We start from the raw sequence: 12,257 nt of genomic DNA, 5'->3' as shown, positions 1-12,257 counted from the left end.
ATGGAAGTATGACATGCGTGTTGTAAAATGGAAAATTTTTGCATCGTGGATATCATTTTTTTTTTCATAGGCACCAATCTTTACTCTGAAGACAGGATTATTTAACATGAATCTGAAAATTAAGCATATTTTAATGTGGAGGCTTATTTACAGTCTATGTAATTTGATACACTTGTATAGTACAATAGCATATCTGCCTTCAGTTCCTGGTGCCTTCTGGGCATGAGACCTTTATAAAAAGCTTTTAAAAATATTAAATGTTAAGCCTTTGATTAAAACTCGCTGTGCATCATTGCCTTTGAGTTATATTTCTGTTTTTAAGTTCCCTCCTTAAGGCACAAAGAAAGAGAATGCTGGTTTAATTTGTAAAATGCCCACAAGATGGTGCTGTATGACAATAAATAGATATAACTGTAAAACATACATTTGGTGTAGTCTATTGCAAGATATATTTTCACATTGAATTTCAAGTTTTGCATTTCAAGTTTTCTTAACAGATTATGTGAAAAGGCTAACCTGATTTACATAAAGTTATTTACAACTACCATATTGTTTTAGCTTTTGTTCAGAAACCCCTACATTTTTTTAGTTCATTGTATTAATCTGTCATTCTCATATTTGATATGCTCAATAGTCAGTCCTGTGTTACTTACAACATCTGGTGTTCCACATGACTTCCAGAGTGTACAGAGTAAACATGCACATATACTGGTCACAAAACGTTAAGCTGAATTGCACACAGGTGCCTGGCCAGCCACAGGCATCATAGGTGAGCCAAGGATTCCTCAGCCAACTTAAACCCTCCCCAGGCAGCGTTTGGCCAATTGTGCACCACCCCCTGGGAACTCCCGTGGGGGGTGGTGCCATGATTTGCAGTGCCATAGTCTGGAATCAAACTCTGCAATCTATAGGGGGGGGGGGGGTGCACAAAGTACATTTCCAGGGAGTTTGTCATTCCGTTGTTTTAGCTGTGCATTCCCTGATGGGAACATGTGTACAGATAACAAACTGGATGAAGCTTGATTCACAGTATCACCAAAATAATAAACATCTTAAGAGTTATAAACTATCATATAGAAAAATAGGTAACACTGCTGAGGCACAAACACACTAGATTCGTCTTACAGTAGCTACTTAGACCTTTCTGACGGGCCGAGAAATAAGGAAGGATACGTGTGACATCTGTCCCATTTACTGAGGGTAGGCTTACTGGGTACAATAAAAATAAAATAAATGCATAGCTACAAAAATAAATGAATATGTTTTAACCAGATATTGCTTGCTTCTCGATTAACAACCGCACTGAGCCTAAAGCTAGTTAGCATGTGTTTGTAAATCCATGTTGTATTTCAAAATGTCTGATCATGTGTTTTGGCAGGCAATATTTTTTAATTAGGCTACCCCAATAAATATGTCCGTTACAGTGCTTAGATCTGTAATTTGCAGTATACACTTGTTACATGTATTCTTTGTCTCATTTTACTCAAAATAAATGAAGAATTACAATTACAAGCTATGGATTTTCTTTTTCAAATTTAAGGTAGGACAAGTGCCACCTTGTCCTAAATGTTAGGAAAAAAAACTTAGGAAACAAATGAGTTAGCAACATTCTGTAATACATTATTTCTTATTTTAACTTAAGATAGGAAAATTAGTTAGGAATCCTTGTTCTGTAAAACAAATTCACCTAAACTGACACTTGGGACGTCCTGTCTCTAAGATAAGATAGGATTGGCAGTTAGGATGTTTCTGTAATATGCCCCCAGGTCTTTAACTTAACAGAGATAAATGTTTCGTCAACGACAACTGGATTTCTTAGGACAGAGAATCGATGAAGATGGCACAAGGCCAGGTTAATGAAGTTCGACCCCACTGTGGAATACATTATAGCTGACACACTGTCTAGGAGTCCAGTGAGAAGCGATGGAAATCCTGATCTTGAACATGAGCTACAGGCTCTTGTTGACTCAATAGAAGAGTAGTGGAAAGCTTCAGCAAATACAGGACGCCACAACTGCAGATGTGCAACTACAAAAAATGTCTTGCTGCTCAAGGGAAGCTCAGCAAGTTGAAAGGATTGCTGGCTTATGGAGAGAATTGCTGGCTCAGGGAAGACATACTGGATAAGATCCACAAGGGATGTCAGGGACTCACAAAATGGTGGGAGCGATCCTATCAGACAGTGTGGTAGCCAATTACAGGAATAGAGATGAACAATAAGGTGATATCTTGCATGCTTTGCAGAATTAACCGACCAACACAACACAAGGAGCCATCAATTACAACATCCTTACCTGATAGACCATGGCAGAAGCTAGCAGCAGATCTCTTCGATCACAGACAACATCACTACTTAGCAATCGTGCACTATTTCTCAAGGTTCATAGAAATAATGCACATTTCAGGCACAACCAGCAAATAAGTTATAGCAAAGTTGAGGAGTTGGCATTCCAGAGCAGTTAATTACAGATAATGGGCCACAGTTCACGGCCAGCGATTTCCAATCATTCTGGTGGTTATGTGTTGACTTCCAACATATAACCACCAGCCTGCATTTTCCCCAAGCAAATGGAAAGACTAAGAGGGCAGTACAGGCAGCCAAGAAAATTGATACAGGAATATCCTTTCTTGACACTCCAGAGCTACCCAAATAAAAGCAACTTGTGTAAGTCCAGCACAAAAGGCCCAAATCTGAAAAAGGTGGTTGAAGCAGACAAGGCGGCAAATTAAACATATTCTTATTTTTACAACAAATGACATTCAACCATGCCATTGCCAGAACTATAACCAGGTGATTTGGTGCACATTAAACCTGATGGAGAAAACGGATGGAAAAGCCCCACTGTAGTTAAGAAGAAACATTCTTCACCAAGATCCTGCCTAGTAGAGACAGAGAAAGTAGAATAAAGAAGGAATAGGTGACATATCAAAGCTGAGCCTGAAATTCCAGAAGAGCAACCAACTCCTGTTGAGGAAAAAACACAGCCAATTGAAGAAGAGAAACCTCAAGCAAAAGAGATTCCAACAACGGAGAATGCATCTGAGGAAACCAGAAATGGGACAACTCGGTCTGGTAGAGTTGTAAGGAAGCTAGTGAGATTTCAAGAGTTCAGATCACATGAGGCAAAATAGCACCTTGTCTAATATTCTACAAAGCAAGGCAGTCTACCCTTGTTTTGACCTGGCAAAAAGAAATAGGTTGAGTAAAATACTGTAGTTAATACTAGTTGGTTAAAAGGTTTAATTTAGGTTGAATTAAATAATAATAATAATAATAATAATAATAATAATAATAGAAAAACACAACTTCTTGAGACAGTTAGGCTAATTAAAACAACCAGATTGTTTTTTTAAGGGGGAGATTTAAAGAATTGCAATTCTATTAACGTGCCCTTTGCATGAGCCTCTGAGCAGAGGACAGCTACAGGGTCTTATGGTTTTCATTTCAATGAGCTCTCAGTTACTTAATTGAACCAATTATTGGCTTAATTAATCAAAGTGAGCATGTCCCAGATCTTTAGCCATTGATGATGTAAAGACACCAATAAAACCTGCTGGATTGGGGCTCTCCAGGAGCAGTGTTGGAGACCCATGCCCTAGAGGGTGCTGGGTTGCCTTATATAGAAATCTAAGGAGACACGTGGCAGTAGAAGAATGGTAGTACATGTAAGCAAGTTTGTGTTGAGTGAATCAGTATAGTTAGAACGTGACTGTCATCATGTTGGAAATGGGCACTGGGCAAGCTGTTGTTGCCCAGACACTGAGCATTGTGCAATCTATGGTCAGCAGATTGAGGGCAAAGTATAGACAGACAGACCTTGAAGTCAGCAGCCAAAAATGACCAATGGCAGAATAATCAATTTAGCCCTTAGAAATTGCACTAGAAATGCAACTGAACTCGGTCAAGATGCTGGCTACAATATTTCAACCCAGACAATCAGAAATCATCTACACAGCCTTGATTATTATGCATGACGCCCCTACATTCCACTTCCGATGACAATTCATCATCAATCAATCAATAATTATTTTATATAGCGCCTTTTATAGTGGTCTACCATTACAAAGCGCTTTACAAGATAGTGAGGAACAAATGCATAATACATTAAACACAGTGAAACAGAGGGCATAGTAAAAAAAAATGCAAATACATTAAATAAAAGGCTAGGATGTGAATTCTAAACATTGTGAATGCGTGTGTCACACAAAATCATACGAATAAGATGGGAGGGAAAAACCTGAAATAGCAATTTAGACAGCAGCTAATAACAGATACCAGGCTTAAAGAGCATTGAAAGCAAGAGAAAGTGGGTCTTGAGAGTTGATTTGAAGTGAGTGATTGTGGGAGCTACATGCATTAAGCCTGGGACATAGTTCCAGAGAGTTGGGGCCATGAAGCTAAAAGCGTGCTTTCTGAGTGTGGTGCACTTTTGCTTGGGTATAACAAGCAAGCCAGAGTCAGAGGACCTCAGCTTGCATGCAGGAACATAGAGGGTTAGCAGGTTGGACAGATACTCTGGACCTGTGTGATGAAGGGCCTTGTAGGCAAGCAGGAGATTTTGAAAGTAATCCTGAACTTTACAGGATTACTTTCATCAGACTAATTTCCTCCAGCAGCACCAAATCAATTGTTTACCATGGCCTTCGATGTCCCCTGACCTAAATGCTATAGAACACATCTGGGACACCCTGGGTAGACACCTGTGAGCCCAACATTACACTCTCAGCAACATCCAAGAGCTGGTCTTGTTGCTGCAGGAAGACATGGGCAAGGTTATCAGAAGCGTATGTCATCGCTGCTAGAGGGGGTCCAACCAGCTGTTAACTGATGTGTGAAAAATGATGCACCCCACCCATGTCAAATGCAGATGAAATATTCCTTTCAATTAATTCACTACAAAACATTATAGATTCAATTGGGGTTTCTTGTTACCTTTGCTTAAATGGTTTGTGACCAGTAAAAGAAGCACAAAAACATTCAATATGATCAAACAGTGCCCCCAGTATCTGCACATTGTCAGTCATTGTGAACAGTGTCATGTTTTAAAAGACATTACCACATGTTGAACCAGGTAAAGTATTAGCCATAAGATCACAAGTCTCTGATAAGGGAGACATAGGAGTCAAGTAATTATGTAATAAAGCAATTGGATCATTTAAGTAAAAAAGCATCCAGTGTTTTTTAAATGACTCATGCTGTCTTTTAAGGATATTGTTTTTTTGATTAAATGATTTACAAATAATTCCGAATGGGTATTGTACTCCCTACTATGGAATACTGTTTTGTTTATATTTAGGATTATTTGAATTACATTAAAATTGCAATATAAAATAAATTACATTCAATACATTTCCCTTAAATACCTCAACTAGATATGAATCAGGTTTATTATGTGTAAGCCTACATAATGAAAATATTAAAAGAAACTTATTGTAATTCATTCAATGATACAAATTTCATGTAGAAATATTTTCAATGTATTCTTAACATATAATATATATATATATATATATATATATATATATATATATATATATATATATATATATAATATATATATATACAGGGCCTATAGGAAGTATTCACCCCCCCTTGGATGTTTTCAGAGTTTGTTGTGTTACAACCTGAAATCTTGATGCATTTAAATGTTTTTTTTTCCCTTTGATTTACACAATCTACTCAACACTTTCAATGTGTGAAAAAATGGGGGGGTGAAAAAACAAATCAATTAAAAACAGAAACCTGAAAGGTCTTCATAAGTATTCACCCCCTTTGCTATGACACTCCTAAATAAACTCTGGTTTAACCAATTACCTTCAGCATTCACAGAATAAGTAAAATGGGGTCCATCTGAGTGCAATAAAAGTGATTCACACGATTTCAGATTAAATACACCTGTCTGTGTGAGGGAGGGGCAGTATAAAAAGATTTCAAAGGCGTTGAATATCCCTTGGAGCACAGTCAAGCCGATCATTAAGAAGTGGAAGGTATACGGCACCACCCGGAATCTGCTTAGAGCAGGCCGTCCTCCCAAACTGAGCAGCCGGGTAAGAAGGGCATTGGTCAGAGAAGCCATCAAGAGGCCAATGACAACTCTGAAAGACCTACAGCGTTCCACGGCTGAGATAAACTGTCCATATGTCAACAATAGCTCAGGTACTCCACATATCTGGCCTGTAGACAAGAGTGATGAGAAGGAAGCCATTTCTGAAAAAAACCCATGTAAAATCCTGCTTGGAATTTGAAAAGATGTGGCAAAAGATTCTGTGATCCGATGAAACAAAAATTGAACTATTTGGCCTAAATGCAAAGCAATGTCTGGAGCAAACCCATCACAGCACATCGTCCAGATAACACCATCGAAACTGTGAAGCTTGGTGGTGGCAGAATCATGCTATGGTGATGCTTTCATCAGCAGGGACTGGGAAGCTATCAGGGTAGAGGGCAAAATGGTTGAAACTAAAAACAGGCAGAACAATGATCCCAAGAACACAGCCGAAGCGACACCGGTGTGGCTTAAAAAAAACTAATGTGAATGTCCTAGAGTGGCCCAGTCAAAGCCTGGACTTGAATCTGACCGAGAATCTATGGCAAGACTTGAAGATTGCTGTCCACCAATGATCCCCATCCAACTTGACAGAGCTTGAACGGTTTTGCCAAGAATGGGCAAATATTGCACGATCCAGATGTGTAAATCTGGTAGACTTACCCCAAAAGACTCACAGCTGTAATTGCTGCCAAAGGTGGTTCTACCAAGTATTGACTCAGGGGGGTGAATACTTATCTAACCAAGACATTTCAGTTTGTTTTTTCCATTTACTGTTGTTCCACAATAAAAATTATCTTGCCTCTTCAAAGTGCTAAGTAGGCTGTGTAAATCAAAAAAAACCCACAATATTAAAATGCATCAAGATTTCAGGTTGTAACACAACAAACTGTGAAAATGTCCAAGGGGGGTGAATACTTACTATAGGCACTAATTAAATATATAACTATTGTAAGCAGAATGGGTGTTACTTGTGGATTACATATGGTCAATTGCAGAGTATCATTACTGATCAAGTTTGTTTATTTGTTTAGTTGCAGATGGCAGGACACTCAGTAAGGGTCGCTGCATGGGTATAGATTAAATAGACACAATGCTTGTCTCCGAGGCTAAAAGGAAACATTTACAACCTGGGAAGTGGGTTCTGTCCTTGAAAATCAATTCCTACCTTCGTAACCATTTCTGCTGCTAGACGGAAAATGTATTTTAGAGAATTCAGTTTGGTATCTGGGATTTAGCCCAGACCACTTCAAGCTGTTCAAATGTTTGCTGAGCTATATGTGTTATGAAGTATGATAACATTTAAATACATTAGACAAGGTTTTAAACTAAAGCTAACTTCCTATGAATGTAATCCTACGTGACCGGAACCCTTTATTTTCCTCCACCCACCCGCTCCCCTTACTGTATGTTCTGATGTAATTGTTACATTTAACTAGTTCTGGAAGAGAATATTTCTAGTAGCTAGGTCATGTTCTAGCTCAAGTTATGTGCATTCAATTAAACAAGAATGGAGGCCAAGCTTGTCATTGTCAAATTTTATTCACATTTATTTTTCGCTTTTCATGTGCTCACAGAAAATCAGAACACCTTTAGCAGAGGAGTTTAATAGCAATTTTTTTTGTAAGCAAACTTACATTCCATTTCTAAGTCAAATTGGTCAAAGCTTCTCCAGTATTTACAAAGAAAAAGAACTGATAGACAAGATGCTGCACAAACATTGCATCAGATTTCCCCTTAAATCATCAGACCAAAAAAAAAAAAAAAAAAAAAACATTGTCTGCTGTAATCAAAAACATACCACAGTATATAAACAGGAACCATTCCACTTATCACAGCTTTGAGTTTAAAATGGTTTTTAAAAGGTCTTCCAGGATGACTTGTTTATTATTTTACAAAAATAAGCAGGGTGGAAAAAGAGCTGCAAACTTCATGTGCTTCTTGATATCAAGATTTCATTTATACAATAATCACAGTTAAAAACACCCTGCTGGTAATACATACTTACACTTTATTAAAGATCATGAAGCCAGCAATAAACAATAAAGCCTATACAACTTGTATTTCTACTTAAATCACCGACTGGTACAGCTAATGAGAGAAAGGAGAGAGAGAGAGAGAGAGAAAGAAAGGAGAGAAGAGATCCTAGGACTTGCTAAAACTATTTCATCTGGGAACTGATTTTATTGTAGTAAAAAATGACTTAGTGTTATAAACCTTATGGTACACTTCTCACACAGACTCTTCATTTTCTTAAAGACCAATTAACATCTGTGGCACATTTAGGCACAGCGCCACTTAATTGTGGCTCCCCATCACTTCATTTTAAGTTTGATACCCCATAAACAACCAATCATCTCCTTCATACCACAGGCATGTCCATATATTGACAAGTTTACATTTTCAGAAAAAAAAAAGCAAAACATATGCAAAACACATTAATACTGATGCAAAAAAAGTGTTGCAAATTTTTTTTTTTTTTTTAAGCCGTGGACTTCACTGCCAGTTGGAATGGTAATATTGAAATGACATGGGATTTGTGTGGGGAAAAACAACAAAAACAAAACAAAAAAAAAAAAAAAAAACCACAAACACCACACACCTTTAAAAATATCCCTGGTTGTAGACAAGTTCTCCAAAACCAGTACCTGGCACCACTCCAAACAAACAAGCAGGGAAGAAAAGTTCAGATTATCTTTTTTTCCCCCTCTTTTCTGTGGGGGTTCAAGCTCTACTCTGCAGCAGCAGCAGCTGGGGCCTCAGAGCTGGACTCAGAAGGAGCTTCTTGTGTGGCAGGTGTGGGGGCGGGCTCTTCTGCTTTTGGTGCTCCCTGTTCAGTGGACTTTGCTTCAGGGGCAGGAGCTGCCTCTGCTGGTTTCTCTGCTGCTGGTGCTGGCTTCTCCTCTGCTGCTGGTGCTGGCTTCTCCTCTGCTGGTTTTGGCTCTTCAGCTGCAGGGGCAGTCACTGCTTGGGTCACCTCCACAGCAGGCTTTGCTGATGGGGTCTCTTCAGATTTGGCCTCTTGTGTAGAGCTGGCCTCCTTTGTCTCCTCTGTGCTGGTGGAAGGGGCAGCAGGTGCAGCCTCCTCCTGGGCAGGCTTGCTTTCCTCTGTACTGGTGGCCTCTGGTGCCACAGCTGCCTCGTCCTTTGCCTCCTCTGTGGAGGCAGTTGCCCCTTCATTCTCAGCCCCCTCGCCGGTCTCCTTTTTGTTCTTCTTGAAGGAGAAGCCGCTGAGTTTAAAGGACTTCTTGAAGGAGAAGCGCTTCTTTTTCTTTTTGGGGGTTTCGCTGCTGGTCGAGGGTGTGGCCCCATCCTCTGCCTTGGAAGAACCCTCTCCTTCAGCGGGAGAGGCTGCCTCTGCATTCTCCTTGTCTCCCTCGGTGCTTTCCTTGTCGGCAGCAGCAGCTGCCTCAGTTTTTTCTTCCTCCTCTTTGGGATTGTCCTCAGCTGGGGCACTTCCATTTGCCTGAGCCTCCTCCTTCCCAGCTTCTGCTGCAGAGGTGTCACCATTTACTTTCACATGGCCATTTTCCTAAACAAAAGAAAAACATTACATATTTAATTCCTCACCCACTACAAATCTCATTTAATGGATGTAACCTTTAGATCAAGCAGCATTGTTCTGCAAAAAAAAAGTAAAACCTCTATGAATTACAGGGGGCAGCACCAGACCACTTTATTCAAAATAAAGCATGTGTTTCTCTAAACAGCCTTCATTTTCACTAGACCAAAAAAAGAAAAAAAACTCCCACAAAAAGGTGTCAGACTAGAACAAGGGGCTAGCTCACCCTCCATCCCTCAAAATAAAATGAACCATCCACAATTTAGAACAGGTGTGGGGGTGTTTCACTATCCAACAAGAAACAGAAATCTGTAATCAATAAATACATACAGGCATGGGGAAATCAGATCCTTCCCTATTCCAGACAGCAGAAATGATTTCGTGGGAACCATGAAACGAAAATCTGCTATAGCTACATTTCTCCACTGGGGGGCGATGGTATACAACGAGAGCCGGCGCTGTATATACGGCTCTAACGAGAGCGCTGTATATACGGCTCTAACGAGAGCCACATCAAATCGGCTGCTCAGCATCAAAAACGTGCAAATAGTATATTTTAACACTATACACCATAAGCCTACTTTTTGAAGTGTTTCAAAATTTTAACCCTTTAAAAAAAAAATGTCACTAAAGATGCCTAAATACACCATTGTAAAAATGTAGCCGATCTAGAACAAAGGCGTGGTAGCAAGACTAGCAAACCGTGTAATTTCAGCATTTACTAAATTAATGCAACAATTATATAGTCCGATTTTCCCCTCCCCGTCAACATCTTTTGAAATGTATCTAAACATGACACTCGCACTGTGATAACTACCAATTTAAAATTTCACACGCTAATCTTTGAACGACCATGGTAGCGATTTTTTGCAAAAGTACTATACATTTACCACAGCAATTTTTTTTTTTTTTTTTTAAAGTCTGCAATTACAATAACCCTCCTGATTTTACCACAACAGTATAAAATGAGTTGGTGAAAACCGTGATGGAAACCAGCTTCGACCAGGTTTGTGATTAACAAGGTTGACCAATTATGTTGTTACTTGTTATAGTGATTCGTATTTGCAATGATAATCCTGAGACTGGCATCCAAAGCTACATCATGCCTTTGTTAGCTCCAGCATCATTTCAGACAAAGCGCTATTTGGAGAGGCGCTCACATTAGGGACCACGCCACACACAACTCTACCGTTTATCATGAAAAAACAGAATTAACTGCAGATATTCAACATTATGGTGAACACAATACACGTGTATCACAGAACACATTCAAATACAAAACATTTTTAAAAATGCGGGTTCACAAAATTACTATACATTGCAAACAGGGGTGGATAGATTATTTAAGGCTTTCCTCTACATTGTTAAGACCCTGCCAAATGTTAATACCTATATAAAAATAAAATTCCAACATTGCTATTCGTTTTACAAAGAGGTAAACACCTTTGTTTTATCTTTTTTGTGGCACTTTCACGACGCGCCGAATGGATCTGGATAAGGTACCCAGCAAAAACGCTCAGTGCGCATCGTTGCAAAAATTCCTTCAATGTGCATTAAAAACACCCTGTTTAAAATTGAAATGTGGTTTACCTGTCCGTTTGTCTTTGAAGGGGAGGCAGCAGCGGCTTCTCCCGGTATTTCAGCAGCGGTTTCGCCTTTTGCAGCGGTCTTGGAGAATTGCGCTCCCATGCTTTCTGTCCAACAAAGAAACTGAACCGATCCAAAAGAGAACAAAGACTTCGGTGTCTTACTTATATACAAGAAATGTAGAAAGATCTTCTTTGAAAAGTTTACTCTGCAAGTAATCTCAGTCTTGATAAAATGCACAAAATTGGTATTTCTCACAAAAAAACCGCCCGCGAAGTTGAGAGAAGTAATAAAAATCCCAGGTTTGTTGCTGTAGACAGGGTGGAAAATGGAGAAATCTCCCTTGTTGCTAATAAGATGCAGAGTCCAACGCCCAAATGCACAGATGAATGGGCTTTCCGAGCGATGACGACACCCGCACCTAATTCCAGCCAATCAAGAAACTCACACACACACCAATGGGGCGAGGCTTCAAATGCGAGCGAACAATGGAGCTTGCAGATTGTTACAAATCTGGAAACATCAACCAGCCCCAGCTAGTTCTTTCTTGAATTAACGAATTTAATTTTTTTTAAAAATCAGTGGACATGTGTATAGACGAAATATCTTAATCTGATTGATTGATTAATGTCAGAAAAGCTTTTTATTTTGTATTAGTGTGCCCAAGTTTTTTTGTTTTTTTTTAACCCCATTCCTATACCTATTCTGCAAAAGGCAAAATTGAATTTGAGTGGTTTAGTTGAAGCTAGAATCATGCTTTGTTTATAAGACTGGATTCAATCATAGACTAATTGTATATTGAGACCAGCCCGTCTCAAACAAGGCGTGATTCTCAGTTTGCTCTAAAGGGTTCGTTTACAATCAACGCATGCAACCCAATGCAACGTGCTTAAGAGAAGGTGGTGATAATGGTGGATTGGATCTACAGCATGTTGTTATTCTCATTGTAGTGTGTGTTTTTTTTTTTTTTTTTTTTTTTTTTTTTTTAACAGCTCTTAAAAAAGTTAAATAATACAATAAGAATTTAGTATTTTTTATTGTAGATTTTTACAATTAGGCTA

At 39.0% G+C, this 12,257-nt stretch overlaps 1 protein-coding gene across 1 annotated transcript; it reads right to left on the bottom strand.

The window, feature by feature from the left end:
• Positions 1-7,570: 7,570 nt before the first annotated feature.
• On the bottom strand, positions 7,571-11,575 carry LOC121317576 (myristoylated alanine-rich C-kinase substrate-like). Its single transcript, XM_041253662.1, has 2 exons — positions 11,200-11,575; positions 7,571-9,579 (listed from the first exon to the last, which is right to left on the bottom strand). The coding sequence occupies exons 1-2, from the start codon at positions 11,296-11,298 to the stop codon at positions 8,779-8,781; spliced, it is 900 nt and encodes a 299-aa protein (XP_041109596.1). The 5' UTR covers positions 11,299-11,575; the 3' UTR covers positions 7,571-8,778.
• Between the last annotated feature and the right edge of the window lie 682 nt (positions 11,576-12,257).

This window comes from Polyodon spathula, chromosome 6 (assembly GCF_017654505.1).
Source record: "Polyodon spathula isolate WHYD16114869_AA chromosome 6, ASM1765450v1, whole genome shotgun sequence".
Classification (NCBI taxonomy): Eukaryota; Metazoa; Chordata; class Actinopteri; order Acipenseriformes; family Polyodontidae; genus Polyodon; species Polyodon spathula.
The sequence above is the reverse complement of the archived record's forward strand: the minus strand, read 5'-3'. Positions and strand labels throughout refer to the sequence as shown.